At 50.9% G+C, this 24,696-nt stretch overlaps 2 protein-coding genes across 9 annotated transcripts in view; both read right to left on the bottom strand.

The window, feature by feature from the left end:
- Positions 1-4,866, bottom strand: part of AUNIP (aurora kinase A and ninein interacting protein) — a 41,918-nt gene extending 37,052 nt beyond the window's left edge. Inside the window, exon 1 of the mRNA XM_063714279.1 lies at positions 4,679-4,866. Coding sequence (XP_063570349.1) covers positions 4,679-4,756 — 78 coding nt within the window. The 5' untranslated portion in view covers positions 4,757-4,866. The remainder of the gene's footprint in view (positions 1-4,678) is intronic.
- A 2,007-nt stretch (positions 4,867-6,873) lies between these two features.
- PAQR7 (progestin and adipoQ receptor family member 7) lies at positions 6,874-21,950 on the bottom strand. Of its 8 annotated transcripts, XM_054539871.2 has the most exons (5): positions 20,882-21,103; positions 16,000-16,102; positions 11,835-11,921; positions 11,272-11,394; positions 6,874-9,244 (listed from the first exon to the last, which is right to left on the bottom strand). In XM_054539871.2, the coding sequence occupies exon 5, from the start codon at positions 9,220-9,222 to the stop codon at positions 8,182-8,184; it is 1,041 nt and encodes a 346-aa protein (XP_054395846.1). In that variant the 5' UTR covers positions 9,223-9,244; positions 11,272-11,394; positions 11,835-11,921; positions 16,000-16,102; positions 20,882-21,103; the 3' UTR covers positions 6,874-8,181. The 8 variants fall into 8 exon arrangements, 7 of the variants coding, with proteins under 7 accessions (XP_054395846.1, XP_024106056.1, XP_054395866.1 ...); XM_024250288.3 differs by lacking the exons at positions 11,272-11,394; positions 11,835-11,921; XM_054539891.2 differs by lacking the exons at positions 11,272-11,394; positions 11,835-11,921; positions 16,000-16,102; positions 20,882-21,103 and adding an exon at positions 21,904-21,950.
- Positions 21,951-24,696: the final 2,746 nt, after the last annotated feature.

Raw genomic sequence — 24,696 nt, 5'->3', positions numbered from 1 at the left:
CAGGCATTTATTATCTCACAACTTCTGTGCATGAAGAATTTGGGTTAAGCCTAGATGGGTGGGTCTGTCTCACAGTCTAGTGAGGTTGCATTCAAAATATCAACCAGAGGTGCAGTATCCAATTTCAAGATGACTCCCTCACTCACACAACTGTTGGCAAAAGGCCTCAGCTCCTCACTGCATGAACCTCTCCACAGAGCTGCCTGAGTGTCCTCGCAACATGACAGCTGGCTTCTCCCAAAGAGACAATGAAGCTAAAGCTGCAATGTCATTTATGACCTAGATTCAGAATTCTTTTTTTTTTTGAGAGGGGGTCTCACTCTATCACCCAGTCTGGAGTGCAGTGGCACAACCTTGGCTCACTGCAACCTCCACCTTCCAGCTTCAAGCAATTCTCCTGCCTCAGCCTCCTGAGTAGCTGAGATTATAGGCACCCGTCACCAAGCCTGGCTAATTTTAGTATTTTCAGTAGAGATGGCGTTTCACCATGTTGGCCAGACTTAGACTCAGAATTCTAACACTATAACCTACCACATTCTATTCATTGGAGTCACTGAATACTGTCTGTGCTCAAGGAAAGGGGAATTAAGTTCTATCTTTTAGAAGGAAAAGTACTGAAGAATTTGTGGACATACATTAAAACTGCCACACTCCTCCACCCATGATAAACTTCTTCTATTTTTTGTGGAGTTGGGGTCTCATTATATTGCCCAGGCTGGTCCCAAATTCCTGGCCTCAAGTGATCCTCCCGCCTCAGCTTCCCAAAGTGCTGAGATTACAGGCATGAGCCACAGTCCTATTTAATTTTTTTTAAACAAACATATTATTTTCATAATATAAAAACAAAATGAAAGCAAATCTAGTATACATACAAGGCCTAAGTAACGAGGCCAAATGGGTAGTTCAAATTAGGAGAGAAGCAAACTCACTCCAAACATAGACTACTATTGTCTACTGGCCAGACTACAAACTACTCATTCTCTCAAAAATAGCAAACAATTCTGTTTAGAGATCAAGTGGGAAGAGGCATGTTTTCAAAAACACAGCCACTAGCTACTGCCCATCCATCCCTGACATTAAAACTCAAAGGACTGTATGCCTATTTGATAGCCACTCTAGGAAGAGGCACCTTGTGAAAGGGAATCTTTAGTACTCTTCTCTGGGTTGGAAGTCAGAGTAATAGATAATAGTCAGGAACCAAAGATTTTAACAAGTATCTTTGGGAATCAAGTAACAAGAAGGAGAAATGGTGTTAGTGAGTATGGTCATAAGGTCCAGGCCTCTAGAAATCAGAATAAGTTAAGAGCCTAGAGATCCTGGAGGATTCCATACCTGTCATGCACTACATCAACAAGACAAATGTTTTCACCATAACATTGCCAGGGAAAAAGGCAGGATTTGGGGGTATAAGAATTATAGACAGACCAGGCACGGTGGCTCATGCCTGTAATCCCAGCACTTTGGGAGGCTGAGGCAGGCAGATCACTTGAGGCCAGGAGTTCGAGACCAGCCTGGTCAACATGGTGAAACCCTGTCTCTACTAAAAATACAAAAATTAGCCAGGTATGGTGGCACACGCCTGTAATCCCAGCTACTCATAAGGCTGAGGCAGAGAATCGCTTGAATCTGGAAGGCAGAGGCCGCAGTGACCCAAGATCATGCCACTACACTCCAGCCTGGGTGACAGAGCAAGACTCCATCTCAAAAAAAAAAAAACAAACAAACAATAAAACAAAATTAAGCTGGGCGTAGTGGCTCATGCCTGTAATCCCAGGAGGCCGAGGCAGGCGGATCACGTGAGGTTGGGAGTTCAAGACCAGCCTGACCAACATGGAGAAACCCCGTCTCTACTAAAAATACAAATTCACCTGGGCAAGGTGGTGCATGCCTGTAATCCCAGCTACTCTGGAGGCTGAGGCACGGGAACTGCTTGAACCTGGGAGGTGGAGGTTGCAGTGAGCTGAGATCGCACCACTTACTCCAGCCTGGGCAACAAGAGCAAGACTTCATTTCAGAAAAAAAAACAAAAACAGAATTATAGACAGAGAGACAAATATTGGCTCTCCTCTTCCCTGTGGAATATTACCTTTCTTTCTCTCCTGAACTCTTCCTAATTCTATTTCTGTCCTCTTTCTAAATTAAACTGGTGGCTGGGTGCAGTGGCTCACACCTGTAATCCCAGCACTTTGAGAAGCCACGGTGGGCAGATCACTTGAGCTCAGGAGTTCAAGACCAGCCTAGGTAACACAGCGAAACCCCATCTCTACAAAAAAAAAATACAAAAAATGAGCTGGGCATTGTGGCACTATGCCTGTAGTCCCAGCTACTTGGGAGGCTGAGGCAAGAGGATCACCTGGAGCCCGGGGGGGTTGAGGCTGTAGTTAGTCGTGATTACGCCACCGCACTCTAGCCTGGGTGACGGACTGAGGCCCTGTCTCCAAAATTATCTAACAAATCAAAGTGGTATACAAGTTTCCTACGCATCCCATGTCATTCAAGAATGTATTCAAAGGGTACAAACGGCTTATTCCTAATTCAAGAAGTAATAAATAGCTATCGCACATTTTGATTTTTTTTTTTTTTTGAGACTGAGTCTTGCTCTGTCACCCAGGCTGGAGTGCAGTGGCACGATCTTGGCTCACTACAACCTCTACCTCCTGAGTTCAAGCAATTCTCCTGTCTCAGCCTCCCGAGTAGCTGGGATTACAGGCACCTGCCACCACACCCGGCAAATTTTTGTATTTTTTATAGGAGAGACAGGGTTTCACCATGTTGGCCAGGCCAGTCTTGAACTCCTGACCTCAGGTGATCCTCCCGCCTCGGCCTCCCAAAGTACTAGGATTACAGGCGTGAGCCACTGCACCTGGCCATTTTCATAATTTTTTAAAAAATAAAACAATCAGCCGGGCACGGTGGTTCACGCCTGTAATCTCAGCACTTTGGGAGGCCGAGACGGGCGGATCATTTGAGGTCAGGAGTTCAAGACCAGCCTGGCCAACATAGTGAAACTCTGTCTCTACTAAAAATACAAAAATTTGCCGGGTGTGGTGGCGGGCGCCTGTAGTCCCAGCTACTCGGGAGGCTGAGGCGGGAGAATTGCTTGAACCTGGGAGGCAGAGGTTGCAGTGAGCTTAGATTGTGCCACTGCACTCCAGCCCGAGCAACAAGAGTGAAACTCCATCTCAAAAATAATAATAATAATAATAATAGGCCAGGCGCGGTGGCTCACGCCTGTAATCCCAGCACTTTGGGAGGCTGAGGCGGGCAGATCACGAGATCAGGAGAGCGAGACCATCCTGGCTAACACGGTGAAACCCTGTCTCTACTAAAGATACAAAAAATTAGCCGGGCGTGGTGGTGGCCGCCTGTAGTCCCAGCTACTCAGGAGGCTGAGGCAGGAGAATGGCGTGAACCCTGGAGGTGGAGCTTGCAGGGAACTGAGATCGTGCCACTGCACTTCAGCCTGGGCGACAGAGCAAGACTCCATCTCAAAAAATAAAAATAATAATAAATAATAATAATAAAACGATCAAATTTCTTATCTATAAAACCAGGATAATGACAAAATCTACTTTACTGCATTTTGGTGAGTACCTGCCATTGATAAAGTGTATAAAGTCTCGGCAAAGTGCCTGACACACAGAAAGCACTCAATAAAGGTTAGGTATTGTTATTATTTATACACCGCTTTTCTTCCCTATAAGACTGTGAGCAACCTGAGAGCAAGAATCCTGCCCCTAGTGTCTGTTTTGAGCCTGTTTTCCATATGTAAAATGGGTATCATTACACTATCTACCATATAGAATTGTACCAAACAAGGTAACATACCTAAAACACTTAGCACCAGCATAAAATGCTCAATAAACACGAATGATTATTATCTTGCACTTTTGTTTCTTTACAGTGACTGAAGAGCATCTTGCCTAGGTGACAGACCTGAGTGTGATTTCCAGCTCCTTCTAGTTAGGCGGGCCTAGGTGAGTTACTGAACCTCAGTTTCCTCATTCCCAGTAAGAATGACGATACATATAACGCATATTCAGTATCTAATGCAGTATCCGGCACCCAGTGACTGCTCAGTACATAGGCCAGCTCCCCTTCCCATAGCTTCTACTTTTCCCCTCAAAGTTACCGGTTCTGGGCAGGTAGATGGCCTGAAACTTGGCAAATTGGGTGGAAACAGACCCTGGGGTGAGAATTTCCCAAATTTGCATTCGCATCCATCTCCCAATGCTCCAGCCTCTACTAGGACGTCTCGCAGGGACTGTGGCCTCCTAGGGAGCCTGGTCAGTTCAACTGCTCCGAGCGAACTTTCCCTCCGCCTCTCCCACACCTGAACCCTCGCCGCCTCTCCCACACCTGAACCCTCGCCGCCTCTCCCACACCTGAACCCTCGCCGCCTCTCCCACACCTGAACCCTCGCCGCCCCTCCCTGCGCACCGCTCCTCCACACCCCTCAACGGCACGCTCCTTCCTCCCGTCCCTCCCACCCTCCCCAAGCCCCATTTTTCAACCTTCTTCAGACCACAATCCCTCTCGCCTGTGAATCCCCAACGCTGTTCCCTTCTCTGTCCCCGACGTCGCTTTCATCATCTCCAGGTGTCCCCCAAACTCCTCCCGTCTTACGCCTCCAGGCCCTACCTGGTTCCCAACGCCCTCTCATCCCCCAGCGTCCCACCTGCACTTTCCGCCTCTTCAGCGCCGCCGCGTCCAGCCACACACCGCAGGCCTCCTCCTCGGGGCCTGTCCGCCTCATGGCTGCTGAGGAGACGAAGCCAGCAGGACGACGGCGCAGGCTCCCGGCGCCTCAGGGAACGCCAGAACCGCGGCAGCAGACGTTCGGATCTCGCGCCAACGCTGGGGGCGGGGCTACGTCGCGACCGTCCCGGGCGCCAGCCCCGCCCCGGCAAGGCCCCCGCCCACTTCGCTGTGCCCCGCCCACGCACTAACCTTCGCGGCCGGTCCCTTGCGTGAGTGCGGCGCCTTTCCCTGCGCGGAGGAGTGCGTGTTCTTTTTGATCCGCTCATTCAAGAGCAGATTCCGGAAGCTGCTGTGTGAACGGTTCTCGACAGCCTCAGAAATGTACATTTTCTTTTTGCTACATTGAAAATTTCTTACAGTATTACCCCGGGCTTAGGAATTTGTTCGTGTCATCGCTGAATCTTCGCGATCACCCCCAGAAGGAAGTGGCTGAGCCGAGATCAGGCCCGTCGACTCCAGACCAGGGGTCCTCGACCTAAGTGGTTACCAGACACTCGAGTGTGCGAACAACTTTGGTAATTTTTTTTTTTTTAATGTAAGCGTAACTACGAAGCCACATGGGAGAGGATTTTGAAGAGGTTAAAATTTGGGGCTAAGAACTAGCTGTCAGTCCTGCTTTCACCGTTTACTGTGCCTTGGGTTTTAAAGAGGATCAAATGAGGTTTGTGAAAGTACTTTGTGAATTCAGAAAACCCCTTGGAAATGCAAAAATGCTGGCACCCCACCCATCCTTCTGTCCCTAACCACAATCTCCGTAGATGGAATATATGTATATTATATGTAATTTTTACATATTGTATATATATGAAAAAAATTTTCTTTTGAGACAGAGTCTCACTCTGTCGCCCAGGCTGGAGTGCAGTGGCGCTATCTCGGCTCACTGCAGCCCCGCCTCCTGGGTTCAAGCGATTCTTCTGTCTCAGCCTCCCTAGTAGCTGGAAGTACAGATGCACGCCACCACACCCAGCTAATTTTTGTATTTTTAGTAGAGACGGGGTTTCACCATATTGGCCAGGCTGGTCTTGAACTCCTGACCTCGTGATCTGCCCGCTTCGGCCTCCCAAAGTGCTGGGATTACAGGCGTGAGCCACCGTGCCCGGCCAAAAATTTTTTAATTTTTTTTTTGGTGGAGGGAGGCTAGAAGCTCAGCCACCTCTTGCCCAGTCTGCGGCAGGTCAGCCAGGAGCCTCAGCCATCTCCGCAGCCAGAGCCTGTCTTCACGGTGGACAGAGCCATCTCGCTTTGTCACCCAGGCTCGGGTACAGTGGCACAGTCTCAGCTCACTGCAACCTCAACCTCTTGGGCTCAAGCGATCCTCCCACCTCAGCCTCCCAAGTAGCTGGGACTACAGGTGTGTGCCACCACGCCTGGCTAATTTTTGTATTTTTAGTAGAGATGGGTTTTCGCCATGTTGGCCAGAGTGGTCTCAACCTCCTGCCCTCAGGTGATACGCATGCCTCAGCCTCCCAAAGTGCTGGGATTACAGGCGTGAGCCACCGCGCCTGGCCTATATCAAAATATTTATTTATATACACATATTTTACGTGTATGTGTGTGTATTTCATAAGGTCCCCCACGATATTTCAGCAGTGAAGTGATATTTCTAATTAATTTGGGTTTTCTAATCCCAATTTTCCTCCATTGTATATATATTGCTGTGTACTATGGAAAAAGCAATATTATAAAAGTTAACATAACATACTCCTTTGGTGTGCATGCGATGGGGCTCAATATGTGTGGTGGGGTGTGCACGCCCCTGCCCCCTCCACTAAAAACAAAACAAAAAATCCCTCCTTAATTGAAGGAAAAACCAAACCAAAGAAGTCTTTGTCAGATTATAAAGTGGGATTATGTATATTTTAAACACATTATTTTAACTACTTATAAAACTTTAGTAATAAAACTGCCCCCCACTCCCTTGCCAAACAAATTTTGTATATATAGATATGGTATATAAGGCCCAAACCCCATCCCCCAGCAAAGATAAAACAAGAACTGCTCCCTCCACCCTGTGTCCACTCCCAGGGGCCCCAGCTTCCTCCGGAAAACCTCCTCCAGTAATGTGAGCAGGGGCCCCTCCCTGAAACAGGAGACAAAAAACAAAGAGGCAGCTACTGTCACAGTCACTTTATTGCATCCAGGCCATAATCCAGACCACCCCAGCCCCAACTCCACTTTTCCTTCTGCACCTCTGGGTCTCTGCACAGGTTTCCCTCTGCCTGGAATGCCCTTCCTATTCTCCATCTGCAAACTCCTATTCACACTCCCCAACCTAAGACCCTGAAGGTCCCAGGCAGCACAGGTTAATCCCTCTCCAGCACTTCCCTTGACAGTTCATTCTGATATCAAAGCCTTTGTCAGCCAGGCGCGGTGGCTCATGCTGATAATCCCAGCACTTTGGGAGGCCGAGACCGGCAGATCACCTGAGGTCAGGAGTTCAAGACCAGCCTGACCAACAATGGAGAAACCCCGTCTCTACTAAAAATACAGAAAATTAGCCAGGCATGGTGGCGCATGCCTGTAACCCCAGCTACTCGGGAGGCTGAGGCAGGAAAATCACTTGAACCCGGGAGGCGGAGGTTGCAGTGAGCCGAGATCGCACCATTGCACTCCAGCCTAGCCAACAAGAGCGAAACTCCTAAAAAAAAAAAAAAAAAAAAAAAAAGCCTTTGTCATCTTGCATTGATCCACAGGGCCCAGTGGTGACCTGCCTCTGAGCAGAGGCCCAGGAAACACTGAATGGATAAATGAATCCTTAACAAGGGAACCAGGAGAGAAGCTGGGAACAGGCAGTGTGGGACACAGAAGCCAGAGCTAGGAGATCTGGGGCTCACTGTCTGGGATGGTGACTGAAGGGGTATGAAGCACTGGATGGGACCCATTTGTATCTGGCACAATCTACTACCTTTGGGGTCTCTCTGCAGCTCCAACACTTGTGGCTGGGCTTCAAGGGACAGTAAGATCCTGCATATATTTTGGGCCTGTCCCTTCCGCATCCAGCAATGAAATCTGAGTAGAAGTGGGTTGCCAAGGCCTCCCCTGGCTCAGCTCAAATCTGACTCCGGCCTAAGTTTCACCTCCTGCCTAGACAATCTAGAAGCCCCAATCCTCACCAAGCTGACCCCTAGCCTCACCCCAGTGAGTGGCAGTGGAGGGGCAAGCTGGAGTGGCCCACACCTTTAACTCTTCCCCTCTCCCTGGGCAAGGAGCTGGGGCAAGCCCAGGAGTGGACCCCAGCAACACCTAGCCAATCCCTAAATCCAAGAATTGGCCAGTGACGTCCTTGGCAGTTGAGTCGTGCACAGAGAGTCACTGTGGGCCAGACACAAACAACTTTACCAGGCCTTGTTCCCACCTGGAGCCAAACCCAGACCCCTGTCCCCCATCTATACCTCCCTCCCTACCAGATGCCACCCCCCTTCACTTGGTCTTCTGATCAAGTTTGCGCTGTACCAGCTGGCTCAGGAGGAACGCAGTGAGGACGCTGCTGCCCACTGTGAGAAGAAAGAGGCCAGAAAAGTTGTGAGGCCAGTGCGTGTGCAGAGGCTCATAGATGGGCCGTCGGGCCTCATAGTCCAGTGCCACAGCCTCCAGCTGAGCCAGCGTGCACAGCACCAAGAAGATGTGGAAAAGTTGGTGGCCCTGCCCAAAGACATGGCAGCTGCCAGGGAACCAGCGCTCGGGCATGAAGGTAGAGAAGAAGGCAGCAGCCAGCAGAAAGAAGACCACCTGGCACTTGTGGTAGAGAAGAGCTGGGTCATCCGTGGCGGGGTCAGAGGACACGAAGATACGATGCACCACAGGACTAATGTCCAGTGCGTAGGCCAGGGCGGAGGGCACCTCCTGGCATGTGCGGCCCAGCAGGCCTGGTTTCTGGATGTATTTGTTATAGCAGGAGCCAATGCAGGAAAGCCAGGCAAGAAAGGCAGCCATGGGCAGAAAAACAGCCTGCACCTGGGCATGCCAGGCGGGCTCAATAGCATAGTAGAAGTGTGCCAAGGCACTGCCAAACTGGTACACGGCCACCCCCACATAGTCCAGGAAGAAGAAGCTATAATGCCAGAACTCAGACTTGGCCTGCAGGAGGTGAGCCAAGGCACTGAAGGAGAGGTAGGTGAAAGAGGCAAGGACAATGATGAAGAGGGGCAGGGCGTGTGGGTCTCCCCAGAAGTCCACGGTCTCCACAAAGAGGGCCAGCCGCAGCAGCAGTACCAGGGCCGCCAGCAGGTGGGTCCAGACATTCACGGCCTCGTTGTGCTGCTGGAACAGCGTGCGGAAATAGAAGCGCCAGGTCCGATGCAGCGGCCGGTAGCCCGCATAGATGTACGGCTTCCAGAAGAGCGGCGGCACCTCAGCTCGATCCACTGTGAAGACAGGCTCTGGCTGCAGAGACAGCTGAGGCTCCTGGATGACCTGCCGCAGACTGGGTAGGAGGTGGCCGAGTTTCTGGGCCATGGCCATGGCTGTGGGCCTGGGCAGGGAGCTGGGAGAGAGACCAGAGCAAAGTCAGGGGCCTGGTGTCCTCACCCCCACGAGCAGCAGTTGGGGGGCTCTGATGCCCAAATCCTACTCCGTCCTCTCTGATGGCCTTATCCTTACACTCGGTTTAAGAACAGAAGACTCATCCTATGGAATTCCTCATCTCTGACCTCATGAGAGCAAGGATCCCTGATGTATTCCAGGTACCTAGAACAGTGCCTGACACATAGTAGGTGCTCAATAAATGTTTGAGGAATGTATTAATTAATAAGGCTCCCTGCCTCGTTAATTTCCTTTCCGGTCCAGGCTCTACACAGCAGCACCAGCTGTTTTCTCTCCTAAAGAACAGATCTGGCCATGTGAAACACATGAGAGGGGTGAGGCTCTCTCAGCCCGTGTTCATGCCACCATTAGTGTTCATCTGGTGGCAATAATGATCTTGCTAACAGACCCACTGCCTCTACCTATCTAGCTCCTCAAGAGTGGCCAGGGTCCCCTACTGACCCTCCATTACCCTGCATGATCTGGTCCCTGCTACCTCTCCAGTCTTGTTGCATAACCACAGTGCACTTCAAATTCAGACACAGCCCCACCAACCCCTGGACGGCTCTTTCACATGTTTGTAGCTTTACACAAGCCATTCCCTCTGCCTGAGAAATTTTCCTCATCTTGCCTACTATGCAAACCCCTATTCATTCCTCAAAAACCCATTTCTTGGCTAGGCATGAGGCCTTACTCCTGTAATCCCAGCGCTTTGAGAGACCAAAGCAGGAGGACTGCTTGAGGCCAGGAGTTCAAGACCAGCCTGGGCAACGTAGTGAGATCCTATCTCTACAAAAAAGTTAGCCAGGTGTGGTGGCATGTGCCTGTAGTCCCAGCTACTGGGGAGGCTGGAGCAGGATTCCTTGAGCCCAGGAATTCGACGTACAGTGAGCTATGATCACGCTACTACACTCAAGCTTGATCAAGCTTGATCTCAAGAGAGATACTGTCTCTTAAAAAAACAAACAGGGGCTGGGCGCGGTGGCTCACGTCTGTAATCCCAGCACGTTGGGAGGCCAAGACGGGCAGATCACGAGGTCAGAAGATCGAGACCATCCTGGCTAACACGGTGAAACCCCGTCTCTACTAAAAATACAAAAATTTAGCCAGGCGAGGTGGGGGGCACCTGTAGTCCCAGCTACTCGGGAGGCTGAGGCAGGAGAATGGCGTGAACCCGGTGGGTGTAGCCTGCAGTGCGTGCCACTGCACTCCAGCCTGCGCAACAGCGAGACTCCATCTCAAAAAAACAAACAAACAAAAAAAAAAAACACACAAACAAAAAAACACATTTCTTCTGGGATGCTTTCCCTGGCCTCCTGAACCTCCTACGATGACCCCTCCACTTGAGTGCTTATCATCAGACCATCCTTTGACCATTTTCACACTTCTCATGATTGTTCATGTGAGCTCATCAAGGGGAAGCAGTTTGTCTCATTATTTTGTGAATCCCTGGTGCTTAGCAAGTAGCTGGCACTCAATGTTTGCTGAATGAAAGAACATGACCGGGCACGGTGGCTCACGCCTGTAATCCCAGCACTTTGGGAGGCTGAGGCGGGCGGATCACCTGAGGTCGGGAGGTCGAGACCAGCCTGACCAACATGGAGAAATCCCGACTCTACTAAAAATACAAAACTAGGCCGGGCATGGTGGCTCAAGCCTGTAATCCCAGCACTTTGGGAGGCCGAGGCGGGCGGATCATGAGGTCAGGAGATCGAGACCATCCTGGCTAACACGGTGAAACCCCGTCTCTACTAAAAATACAAAAATTTAGCCAGGCGAGGTGGGGGGCACCTGTAGTCCCAGCTACTCGGGAGCTGAGGCAGGAGAATGGCATGAACCCGAGAGGCGGAGCTTGCAGTGAGCCAAGATCACGCCACTGCACTCCAGCCTGGGCGACAGAGCGAGACTCCGTCTCAAAAATAAATAAATAAATAAATAAATAAATAAATAAATAAAAATACAAAACTAGCCAGTTGTGGTGGCACATGCCTATAAGCCCAGCTACTCCAGAGGCTGAGGCAGGAGAATTACTTGAACCCGGGAGGCGGAGGTTGCGGTGAGTCGAGATCGCACCATTGCACTCCAGCTGGGGCAACAAGAGGGAAACTCCATCTCAAAAAAAAAAAAAAAAAAAAAGAAAGAACAACATGACACCATTCTGATAACACTTCATATCCTTCCAGGCCCAACTCAAAAGACCACTTTTTTCCTGAAGGTCCCCATTTAACAACTGATGAACCACACCCCCACTCTCAAAATCCCCTCTCCAGGCCCTTCCCCAACTGCCCATGGTTGCTAGTTCCAAATAAATCCAATATAACCCCTTACCCTGGCATTCAAGGCCCACATGACCTGCTCCTACTACCCTTATTCCCCACCTAACCCCAGTGTCACGCCCTGTGCCACCTTCCTTTCCCTGCACTGAAATCCTTTAAGACCAGTACAAGCTGCCACCTCTGGGGCCTCCTTACTGCTCCCCCAATCCCACTTTCCCCTGACCTATAATGGGTTACACAGTTTAACCTTGATTCATTCATTTAACAAACACTTACTGAGCCTTTCTTTGTCTCAGACCCTGTGCTGGATAGGACAAAGAACAGAGTGAAAGATTTGATCCCTGCTCTCAGGAATGTCATGATCTGGCAAAAGATATAGAAACAAAAACAAATCATAGCAAATGCTCCCACAGCACCTGCTAGAAGCTTCCCAGCAACCCTGAGAGGCAGACACTATCATTATTCCCATTTTCCAGGTAAGGAAACTGAAGTACAGAGAAGTTAAGTGCCTTGCCCACCCACCTAGCCAGGAAGTAGCAGATGACAGAGGCATGCTCTGAACTCAAGTCTGGTTTTTTGTGTGTTTTGTTTGTTTGTTTGTTTGAGACGGAGTCTTGCTCTGTCACCCAGGCTGGGGTGCAATGGCTCAATCTTGGCTCACTGCAACCTCCGCTTCCTGGGTTCAAGCAATTCTCCTGCCTCAGCCTCCCGAGTACCTAGGATTACAGGTGCCTGCCACCACGCCCAGCTAATTTTTGTATTTTTAGTAGAGACAGGGTTTCACCACATTGGCCAGGCTGGTCTCGAACTCCTGACCTCAGGTGATCTGCCTACCTTGGCCTCCCAAAGTGTTGGGATTACAGGCGTGAGCCACGGCACCCAGCCTTGTTTTGTTTTTAGATAGCGTCTTGCTCTGTCCCCCAGGTTGGAGCACAGTGGTATAATCACAGCTCACTGCAGCCTTGACCTCATGGACTCAAGCAATCCTCCTATCAGCCTCCCAAGTGGCTGGGGCTACAGGTACATGTTACCATGCCCAGCTGATTTTTTAAATTTATTTTTACTTTATTATAGAGTCAGGGTCTCACTTTGTTGCCCAGGCTGGTCTCAAACTCCTGGCCTCAAGCCATCCTCCCACTCGGCCTCCCAAAGTGCTGGGATTACAAGTGTGAGCCACTGTGCTCTTAACCACTACCCTAAAATGCACTTTGCAACACAAGGTGGCAAGGGCTATTTATCGTTTCCTAATTATATACTGTTTTACCTGGCTTCAATTACATAATTCAGGCTTACCGTCATTCATTGTGTCATTCATTAACTCAAATATTTATTGAAAAACCTGCCAGACAATCCCTCCCTGCCTACCAAATAAATTCCCTCCAAGCTTACTTATTGGACTCAGTGTTCAGGTTCATCAGATATTTATTGTGACTACCTTTGCACCAGTCACCAGACAAGGAAAAGAGATTCAGGCAGGATAAAGCATTCATGTTCTCTGCCCCCAGCGGCACTGTGATCACCCCCAAAACCAATCAAATAAGTCACACACAGTCCAAATAAATGCAGAGTGCTTGCTATGCAAGGGAAGCATCAAGACGACCCCACCCCCACAAGCCCACATCTCCAGAGCCTGATTTGCATTCCTAAGCTCCTCCTGCATTAGGATTCTGGCATCAGCCCTGCTCCCCAGTCTTTCCTAGTCCAGTGGGGAAGCAGGAGTAGTTGTGCTGCTGCACAGGGGCTGCTACTTAGGACAACAGGCGTGTGCAGGACTCTTCTATTCCCCAGTGAGCCTAGCACAGGGCAGATTTAGGAAGCAGACATTGCTGCTGCACTAATTAAAGGGGCCACTTCCATCCAGAGCACAAGACCCCCCTTGGCCAGCCTTGCTGGTTGGGGAGCCAGTACTGGATTTCTCCATCTCCCCAACAGATGGCTTCAACCTCAACAATCTGGCCCCCACTCTTGTCCACAACTTTGTCTTCCCAACTGAGAACCTTGGGGGGACCAGAAAAGACCTCTGAAAGCATCTTGTGCAACTCTCGTTTTACACTTAGGAAAGCAGAGCCCAGAAACTGGAAGGCCTTCCCCAGAGTCCTCCCGCCCAGCAAGGTTTCTATTCCACTACTGCAGCAAAGACCAGCGAATGATGGCGATGGCTGTGCCCTGTGGACACCTAGCTCCTGGGTGCCTGTGATCTGATAAGTCCAGTCCTGTGCTCCATATCCCACTCTTGGAACTTCCCAAGATATAACAGCACATTAAAGACTCTCAGAAGGGCTGGACACGATGGCTCATGCCTGTAATCCCAGCACTTCGGGAGGCCGAGGCAGGCGGATCACTTGCAACCAGGAGTTCAAAACCAGCTTGAGCAACATGGTAAAACCCTGTCTCTATGAAAAAATACAAAAATTAGCCAGGTGTGGTGGTGTGCACCTGTAGTCCCAGCTACTTGGGAAGCTGAGGCAGGAAGATCCCTTGAGCCTCAGAGGTGGAGGTTGCCGGGAGCCAAGACTGTGCTACTGCACTCCAGCCTGGGTGACAGAGTGAGACCCTGTCTCAAAAAAAGAAAAAAAAGCTCTAAGAAGTCCTGCAGCGAAGAAGTCGGCTTAGCTTTGTTGAATCAACATTTGCCAAGCTTATGTGACCATGGATTCCTTCCCTAGTAATAATTATATTATAAAGCCAGTTGAGGCTGGGCGCAGTGGCTCACGCCTGTAATCTCAGCACTTTGGGAGGCCGAGGTGGGCGGATCACGAGGTCAAGAGATGGAGACCATTCTGGCCAACATGTTGAAACCCTGTCTCTACTAAAAATACAAAAATTAGCTGGGCGTGGTGGCACGTGCCTGTAGTCACAGCTACTCGGGAAGCTGAGGCAGGAGAATGCCTTGAACCCAGGAGGCGGAGGTTGCAGTGAGCCAAGATCGCACCACTGCACTCAAGCCTGGGCAACAGAGCGAGACCCCATCTCAAGAAAAAAAAAAAAGCCAGTTTAAATGTAGAAAGTGTTTACTATACGCCCACTCTTTACAGTCCTGTTGCAATTAACTCTCATAACTTGTCTGGGAGGTAAGTACTATTCAGCCCATTTTGTTGTTGTGGATAATGAAATTCAGAGAAGTTAAAAGCTCCCAGCTGGGCGCAGTGGCTCACACTTGTAATCCCAGCTCACTGGGAGGCCGAGGTAGGTGAATCACCTGAGGTCAGGAGTTCAAGACCAGCCTGGCCAACATGGTGAAACCCTATGTCTACTAAAAATACAAAAATTAGCCGGGCATGGTGGTGCATGCTTGTAATCCCAGCTACTCAGGAGGCTGAGGCAGGAGAATCGCTTGAGCCCAGGGAGCTGAGATTGCAGTTAGCCAAGATCATGCCACTGCACTCCAGTCTGGGTGACAAAGTGAGACTCTCTAAAAAAAAAAAAAGAAAGAAAAAAACTCCTTACCCAAGGTTGGAGGATGGGGGAGGGAGGTGGAGCCAGGACTGGGCTGTAGATGCTTGCAGACACTACTGTTGCCCTGCTCCAGGCACACTTGTCTAAATCCTACAGAACAACTTTGCAAAATCCTGGTCTAAAGCAGGCAACCAGGCCCTTTCTTATAAATTACTTTCTTAGGCTTCTAGCAATTCAGTCTCCCTCAGTTGCTGGCTACCTGCTTGCTCCTGATCTCCAGAGAGGCCCTGGCTCACAGCCACCTCCTTAGATGAGTGACAGCGCTCGCTTATACCTCCCTCCCCCAGACATAATGGGCCCTATGGACAAAACCCGGAGGCAACATGCTAGGATGACAGAGGCTCCGCTGCCCTATTTTCTTTAGACTTCAGCTAGAGGCCTCACTCCACCTTAGTAGGCCTGTTTTCGGAATTAGTTTCCACCTCCTGACTCCATGGAAAGGGACTCTGATCTGGGGGGAAGGAAAAAGCAGGGGTAGGGGTCAAGCCTGAGCCAGCAGGATGAGGATGGGTATCCAGAGGGCACCATCAGGGCATCCTCTGAGTGGTCAGCCGCTGAGTCGTGTGCCCACCAGGCTGCTGGGCCCTGTCTATTCAGGCAGCTCAGCCCAGCCCACCTCCATGGGCCCCTCCAAGTCTGGCAAATTGCACTGGGTGTACCTGGGGGTTTCTCTCGAGCCTGGGGGCTGGTGACCTCTACTGTGGGACTGGGCAAATTCACCAGATGCTGAGCACTTCCACAGATGAGGGGCACTAGGGGCGGGGCTTCCGGGGACCGGGGGTGTCTTGTGTGATGTCACCAGAGGGTGGGGCTAAAGACAACCTCCCACACCTCTCCTCCCCCGCTTCACCACTCCCATAATGGTGAAATCCATGCTAAACTGTGTGCCTTCCTAGCCAGGCCTCCGCTGCAGCAAGCAGCTCACCATTCACCTCTGCATGAGACTTGTGGGGAAACCAAGGGCCAGCTGAAAAGTTTGACTTACCTAAGATCACACAGCAAGGCAAAGGCAAAGCCAGGTGACTAGGGCCTGGTTGATGGTAGGGCCTGGTTGATGGTGTCAGGCAAACTTCAGTGGCTCCTGTCCACTACTCAGTGGGAATCAGAATGGAAGGAGGTTAGGAATAAAGGAAAAAGCAGACACTATAAAAATGCACAGAGGAGATGGACTTCAGATTCAGACAAACCAGGTTTGACTCCTGGTTCCATAACATGCTAGCTGCGTGACCTCAGACAAGTGACTCACCTTCTCTGATCCTTAGCTCCCTTATGGGAATAACAATATTATCTACCTCATAGGTTGCTGTAAAGATTAAATTTATTAGAACAAAGTTTTAGCTTCATTTAGGGACTCAACAAATATTGCAATTATTAATAATAATAGTAGTAGTCTTTGAAATATCCCCAGCCTGAGAGATTTGCTTCGAGTTTTCTAAAAAAACTGTTCTCTTTTAGCCCTCAATAGCTAGTTCCATTAGATTTGGGGGCCTCAGGAAGTTCACTGTGTGCTTAAACATTTACCTTATCCCTAGGGGTGTAGACCAGGGAAATTTGGCTAGAGTTTGGACTTCCAAGGACACTGACCTTACTTAATCATTAAATTGTTCTTAGCAAAGACCATTCAGAGTAACTGTTTTGAATTCACAGAGCCCTGAAAATTGGTGCTTACCCACAGGCCCAAGAGACGTGGCTAAGAAGTGACAGTCCCAGGGGAAGGGGCCTCAACTCCAGCAGCTCAGAAGCCCTGGAGAGCACGAGGGCACAAGAGGGTGAACCAAATTAGCAGGTGATCCAAATGGCATACGGTCTGGCCTGGACATGTCTTGCAGAAGGTTTGGGAGGCTTCTGGGTTGGCTGAACCTCAGAAGTGTGATCTCCAGGGCTCCAGTGGGAGTGCCTCTGTCAGCCTGAGCCGCTCCTTCCTCCCTTCCTCTCCCCTCCACTTCCTCACCCCTCCCAATTCATATTCCTCAACTCAAGGTCAGCCCTCCTCACCTCCCTCCTTAACCAAGGCTTGCAAGCCCCAGCCTGCTCTCCAAGGATACATACTGTCAAAAGGTTCCCATAACATCCCTGGGGCAAAAGAGACCAGGCTGCGGGGAGGTGGTGGAAAATGGGCTTATGCGGAGGGAGAGCCCTGGGTTACCCCCGTCTCGCAGATTTCACTCAGTGCTTACTATACGCCAGCCTCAACGCTACCCAGGCATTCTGTGTGCTGGGGCACACAGAAAATGAAGCAGACAGGCTCCCTGCCCCGACGGGCTCACCCACACAAATGCCCATGGGGCCTAGGAAAATCCAGCCTGGAGGGAAGCCAGCCAGGTGGTGAGCCTGGAGAACTGGAGAAGACTGCTGCCCTGGTGGTGGACATCCTCCACTAATCTCTGCAGGCTCTCTGGCAGGCTGTTTCAAGAGAAGCCACAAGCCTCATTTTTATGTGAGGATGAAATTTCAGGTCTGGAATTCACCTGCTGTGTGACTCTGCAACAGTCCCTCAACCTCTCTGAGCTTGTTTCCTCTTTGGAATCAGAGGATTAAAATAGCTGCCTCCTGGGCTCTTGTGGAAGCAAAACAAAGCCATGGATGCCAGGTGTTGACTCTGGCACAGTGCTGGCTCTGCTGTTTCTGTGGGATTCTCGTCCTGACTCAGCCACTCAATCCCTGTGTGACCTTGGACAAGTCCCTTCCCCTCTTGGCCCTGTTTCTCCAAATGTCAAAGGAGAGAGTAAATTCACCAGTGACTTCCAAGGGCCCTTAGGCTCTGGGACAGTCCAAGAATATTTACTTTAGGCCTCCTATGTGCCAGGCGCTGGAGTTTCCTCAGTGACAGAGCCATTTAAACCACTGCCCTCGTAGAACTAACAGCCCAGGGAATTCATACCAATGGTAACACCACAGGAATTTTTTTTTTTTTTTTTTTTTGAGACAGGGTCATGCTCTGTCACCCAGGCTGGAGTGCAGTGGTGCAAACACAGCTCACTGCAGCCTTGACCTCCCAGTCTCCGGTGATCCTTCTTCAGCCTCTTGAGTAGTTGGGAATCACAGGCGCACGCTACCATGCCTATTTTTTAAAATTATCTGTAGAGACGAGGTCTTGCTATGTTGCCCAGGCTGGTCTCGAACTCCTGGTCTCAAGTCATCCTCCCACCTTGGCCTCCCAAAGTGTTGAGATTATAGGAGTGAGCCACAGTGCCCAGCCCACACCTCAGTATATTAATACCCTGCCCTCCTGGAGCTTACAGCTCAGCTAAATAACACCTATTATAAGCATTATTTGATCACAATTCCACTTTCTCTTTTGCCTCCTTCTTGGCATGCAAAATATTCATTGTTGCCTTTCTGGGCCCTGATTGTTCAGCACATTCTCTTAAAGACAACTTTTTCTCAGCATGGAAGGCAAAGTCTAACCCCATTAGATACAAATAATAAGGCCAGACCAATGTTAATACTGGGGCTGTTGGAGGAAAACCCTCTTAAAGGGTCTTTAGTGAGGATGACCCAATATGGCACCCGAAATATCATTAATGAGATTAGGTGCTACCATTCATAATATATAGTGGCTGGGTGTTTACCAAGAACTTTCACATACATTTTACCTCTCCCTCACAACTCTCTGGATCCACAGCCAACCTGGGGGCCCAGCCCTGGAGGTGGGAGGGCAGAGCACATCTATCTGACTCCAAAACCAGCGCTCTTGCCCTTTGTCCACCATGGGGAACTCCCAGGCACCCAGTGGTGACCACAGATTATACAGGCAAAGTTTTCATCCCTGGCTGGCCTCCCAGTCTCTTAGCAACTGGGTCACCTCCCTCAATGCAGGCTAACTCCCCAACTTGGTCCAAAGTGTTTAAAGAAAAAGTCCCTACATGTCTTCCAAAATTGAACAGAAACTTTTTTTTTTGTAACTTTGGCACTTGGGGCCACCGTGTATTTGTACTGGAAAATGTGATCAGAATGAAATAAGTAATTATTTCTTTTCTTGAGATAGGGTATCACTCTGTCACCAGGCTGAAGTGCAGTGCAACCATCACTGCAGCCTCAACTGCCCAGGCTCAAGCGATCCTCCCACCTCAGCCTCCTGAGTAGCCCTGACCACGGGCACATAATACCACGCCTGGCTAATATTTTTATTATGTGTAGAGACAAGGTCTCACTATGTTGCCCAGGCTGGTCTTGAATTCCTGGGCTTAAGCAATCCTCCCGCCTTGGCCTCTCAAAGTGCTGGGGTTACAATCATGAGCCACTGTGCCCAGCCTAATTCTTTTCTTTTCTTTTTTTTATTTTTTGAGACAAAGTTTCGCTCTTGTTGCCCAGGCTGAAGTACAATGGCATGATCTCAGCTCACTGCAACCTCCGCCTCCCGGCTTCAAGTGATTCTCCTGCCTCAGTCTCCTGAGTAGCTGGGATTACAGGCATGCACCACCATGCCCAGCTAATTTTGTATTTTTAGTAGAGATGGGGTTTCTCCATGTTGGTCAGGCTGGTCTCAAACTCCCGACCTCAGGTGATCCACCTGCCTCGGCCTCCCAAAGTACTGGGATTACAGGTGTGAGCCACCACGCCCGGACTTTTATTTATTTATTTATTTTGAAACAGGGTCTATGCTCCGTCCTGCAGGCTGGAGTGCAGTGGCACCATCTCAGCTTACTGCAACCTTGAACTCCCGGCTTAAGCCATCCTCTCACCTCAGCTTCCCAAAGCGCTGGGATTACAAGTGTGAGCTCCCACAGATGGCCTGAAAAAGCAATTCTTAAAGAAATTATTCTGTGGAGCTGAGACTTACAACTGCTCTGAGGAGGGGGAATCTCTCAGTCCCAGAGAGGTTGGGTGAACGAGCTACAGTCACCCAGCATGGGGCACAGAAAAAGGACCTGAGCTTCACTGCTGAACAGCAAGGAACCCTCTGGGCAGAGAAACTAAGGCTGGAGAGGGGCAGCCTCTCAACAAAAGGACCTAGAGGTAGCACAGGCCTCATGACCAGAGGCTGGGTCCCTCTTTCCGATAGGAGCTAAGACTTGGGGTCCTGGGCTGTCCACCCTGGAGCAGCCGGACTCCGAATCCATCAAACTCTTCAGACTCCAAGGCCTTGGCTTGACCTAGCCCCACAGGCCTCCTCCAGGGGCTGCCACAGGGAAATTTCTGGAGGTTTTCAAAGCCTGCAGCCTTGAGGCAAGTGCTGTGGGTTTTCCCCTTCCCTCACTGTGTGTGGGGGACCCCCAGGCTCTCCTGCCACCAGGGGAGGCTCCCTCATCCCCTAAGGTGTCTAGGCTGCTTGGGCCCATGGCAAGTGCCCCTCTTGGCCCCCAGCAGTGCTATTCCCACTGTTCCTGGATCCCTAAGTGGGACTCCTTCACATCAGACGGTTCTGGGCACCCACACCCCTTCCTGTCCCGGTCTCACCTAGATTCCTCCTCCAGAAAGTAGTGAGCTCCCTGACTGTCCTCCAGGAAGGCAGCGGCCTTGCCCGGGCCAGACCCCCCTGCCCACTCCCTACCCTCCATTCTTCACTCTCTCCAAGCGGCGCTCCCCTCCCCTGCTCACTGAACAAACAGGCTCTCAGGCGCCCCTTCCGCATCCTCCTCAGCCGTGCTCCTTCTGCTCCTCCCACCCTTCCCAAGACGCCCCCATCCAGCGAGCTCCTCCTTGCTGCGCCCTCCGCTGGCTGCTTCCCCGGGCGGGCGTTCTGTCACTTAGCCCAGGTGCTCCCCTCCGGCTCCGCGTCCTGCCTGTCTTCCCCGGGTCCCAAGTCTGCTCCTGCCCCGCGGAGCCGTGCCCTTTGCACGTCCAGCCCCGCAGCCCCGCCGCGCCCCGTGGAGAGCACCCTCGTCTGCGGCCAGCCAGGCCTCCCCGTCTTGGCAGCTCCGTACCTGAGCCGGAGCCGAGCTGGGAGGGCCGCGGCGGCCGGATCGGCGGAGCCGGCAGATTAAAGAACGGCCGGGCAGCGGCCCCGCCCCAAGCCGGGGGAAGGCGGGCGGCCTCGGGCGCTCTGGCTACAGCCGCCTCCCCGGGCCCGGGCGACGCCGAGCGCCCCGCACCCCGCCCGCCGCGCACAAGCAGCTCTGCCCCGCCAAGCCCATGTGTTGCACGCGCGGGAGAGGGGTCGGCCGCGCAGAGGTGGCGTCTCAGGACTTCCTGTGGCGTCACACAAATGGGAAGACCGAGGCCCAGGAGTGGACTCCCGGGGCTCCTCGGCGCAGAGCTATGGCCGCGCTTCTCGCACTTCGGGACGACGGGAAGCGCAGGCTCCGGCTTCTGGGCCCGGCTGACCCTGGGAGGATCGGGGAGGGCGGCCGCAGGAGAGTGGCTGCGTTTCCCAGCTAGAGCCCGGCCGGCCCGTACGCTTACTCAGCCCACCCCGCTCCCCGCTCCCGAGGCCACTCTGCTAGAGATACGCCCCAGCGTTCGCACCCTTCATTTCTCTGCTGGGGCAGCTCCACCCGCTCCTTGGGCACCCCTGGCTTCTTCAAGTTCCCACCTGAAACCCGCCCCTCGGGCAGCTTCCCCGGCTCTGCCCAGCCCAGTGCACCCAGCTTGGACCTGTATTCAAACACCCACTCTCTACCCTCTGGTTTACACCTTCCCAGCCCTGGGAGCACCTGAAGGGTGAGGAACCCCTCCACATAGGGTGAGGAGGCCCTCGGTAAATACTGGATCAACAATGCCACAGATTGCCCGTTCCTCTAGTATGCAAATACCTGGAACAGGCAGAGTGGGGAGACCCCCACTCCCACGGCTCTTGGGAGCACACAGTCTGCCGGATGGGAGGCCAAGAGGAGACAGCCTAGGAGGAGACGCCGCTCTGCCCTTAGGGAGTTCTGAGACCGCTGGGAGAGGCGGTTGTGCCTAAGCACGATGCCAAGATCCCAGTCCTAGAGCTCCCGTAACTCACCATGGAACCTTGGGACAGTCTCCTTGTTCTCTCTGGGCCACAGGTTTATTATCTGTAAAATATAAATAATATCACCAATCTGCCAGCACTGTTAGAATTAAATAAAGCAATGGGCATGAAGGGTCTTTGTCCACTGCAAAGTCCTAGAGGAAGATGTATTTCTCTATTATATTTGTAATTCATATAGTCAGGCCAGGCAAGGTGGCCCATGCCTGTAATCCTAGCCCTTTGGAAGGCCAAGGTGGGAGAACTGGTTGAGCCCAGGAGTTCCAGGTTACAGAGAGCTATGATTGTAGCACTGCACTCCAGCCTGGGTGACAGAGTGAGACCCTGTGGAAAGGAAAGGGAAAGGGAAAAGAAAGGAGGGGAGGGAAGGGAGAGAGAAAGAAGGAAGCAAGGAAAGGAAGGAAGGAAAAGAAGGAAGGAAGGAAGTTTAGTTATGTAATCGTAATGTAATAGCATGAAACCAGTCTCTCCTTCAACAGGTTCAGACAAACCCATAAGAATTAGTTAAATCTGTTACCTGCATGAATAGGAAGAGTAGCGTAGAAAACCTTCATTTACAGCTGATAGAGAACAGGCAATGAAAACAAGTAAGGACATTATGGAGAAGATATTCTGCATAATAGAATATATTCTGTTATTGTGAATAAAAATTAAAAACTTGGAAGGTGACTTGGACTCAGCCTTCATTTTTGGAACACCTGCTCCATGCTGGACTCCTTTAGAAAGCTACAGTTTGTTAAGCTCTTGCCATGTGCCAAGCGGTGCACTAAACGGTTGCAGTGACTACCTCCTTTGATCCAGACAACTCTATAAAGCACATACTATAATTAACCCATTTTACAAATGGGAAGCTGAGGCTCAGAGAGGTGACGAGATTTTTCTGTTATCTCATTTAACCCTCGTTCATTCCTTTGAGGTGAGTGTGATGATCCTGTGGGAGCTCAGAAAATAATACACCAAAGTCCCCAAAGTGAGGGCCTAAGAAGCAGCCTCAGTCTGGTCCAAAAGTAGTGAATTATCTCAGTTTGATTGTTCAGTCAGTTACAGATCAAACTCCTTGTTCAACTCTTTACCCCTTCTCACTACTGCACTTCATGGATGGATGGAAAGAAGGAAAGAGAAAAAAAAGGAAAAAGAAGAAAAGAAAAAGCAAACTCCTGTAATCCCAACACTTTGGGAGGCTGAGGCAGGTGGATCACTTGAGGCCAGGAGTTCGAGACCAACCTGGCCAACATGGTGAAACCCCATTTCTACTAAAAATTAGCTGGGCGTGGTGGCGCACACCTGTAATCCCAGCTACTCAGGAGGCTGAGGCAGGAGAATCGCTTGAACCTGGGAGGCGGAGGTTGCAGTGAGCCGAGATAGCACCACTGCACTTCAGCCTGGGCAAGAAAGCGAGACTCTTGTCTCCAAAAAAAAAGAAAAAAGCAGACTCAAAAGCAATCTCTGTCCTGCCCTCCTGTCTCTGACCCCTAAACCATAGAAACTAGAATATTTCTTCCCCAATGTAGGTCATAGAAACTAGAACCCTTTTCCCCCAAAGCCAGGCATAACACCTAAAAATATTGCTCCAGGCCGGGCGCGGTGGCTCACGCCTGTAATCCCAGCACTTTGGGAGGCCGAGGCGAACAGATCACCAGGTCAAGAGATCGAGACCATCCTGGCCAACATGGTAAAACCCCGTCTCTACTAAAAATACAAAAATTAGTTGGGTGTGGTGGTGCGCACCTGTAGTCCCAGCTACTCGGGAGGCTGAGGCAGGATAATCACTTGAACCCAGGAGGCAGAGGTTGCAGTGAGCCGAGATTGCACCGCTGCACTCCAGCCTAGTGACAGAGCGAGACTCCATCTCAAATATATATATATATATATATTGCTCTAACTTTCCTGCCTCCCACCCCCACCCCGCCCCCATCTTTTTGTGTAACATGTGGCCATAAAGAAATTAAGACCCTTGGCTGGGTATGGTGGCTAACGCTAGCAATCCCAGCACTTTGGGAGGCTGAGGCGGGTGGATCACAAGGTTAGGAGTTTGAGACCAGCCTGGCCAACATGGTGAAACCCCGTCTCTACTAAAAATACAAAAATTAGCTGGGTGTGGTGGCAGGTGCCTGTAATCCCAGCTACTCGGGAAGCTGAGGCAGGAAAATTGCTTGAACCCAGGAGGTGGAAGCTGCTGTGAGCTGAGATTGTACCATTGTACTCCAGCCTGGGCGACAGAGCTAGACTCCGTCTCAAAAAAAAAAAGAAAAAAAGAAAGAAATTAAGACCCTTATTCCAGAAGGGTCCTGCCTCATACCCAGGAGGGAGGAATGCTGCACAGAAAGGCCAAGAAGAATCTGGACAGACAGGTCTTGCTGGGCTTCCTCACTCTGTCTCTTATTAGCATTAGAACATGCCCTTTTTGTCCAGTCATATTTCTCCACAGCTGTCCATATGCCATTAAACCTAAGCATAAAAATGGACAGTTTTGGCCGGGCGCGGTGGCTCAAGCCTGTAATCCCAGCACTTTGGGAGGCCGTGGCGGGCGGATCACAAGGTCAAGAGATCGAGACCATCCTGGCTAACATGGTGAAAACCCGTCTCTACTAAAAATACAAAAAATTAGCCTGGTGTGGTGGTGGGCACCTGTGGTCCCAGCTACTTGGGAGGCTGAGGCAGGAGAATGGCGTGAACCCGGGAGGTGGAGGTTGCAGTGAGCCAAGATCGCACCACTGCACTCCAGCCTGGGCGACAGAGCGAGACTCCATCTCAAAAAAAAAAAAAAAAAAAAAAAAGGACAGTTTC

The sequence above is a fragment of the Pongo abelii genome, chromosome 1, assembly GCF_028885655.2.
Source record: "Pongo abelii isolate AG06213 chromosome 1, NHGRI_mPonAbe1-v2.0_pri, whole genome shotgun sequence".
NCBI classification, from domain to species: Eukaryota; Metazoa; Chordata; class Mammalia; order Primates; family Hominidae; genus Pongo; species Pongo abelii.
The sequence above is the reverse complement of the archived record's forward strand: the minus strand, read 5'-3'. Positions and strand labels throughout refer to the sequence as shown.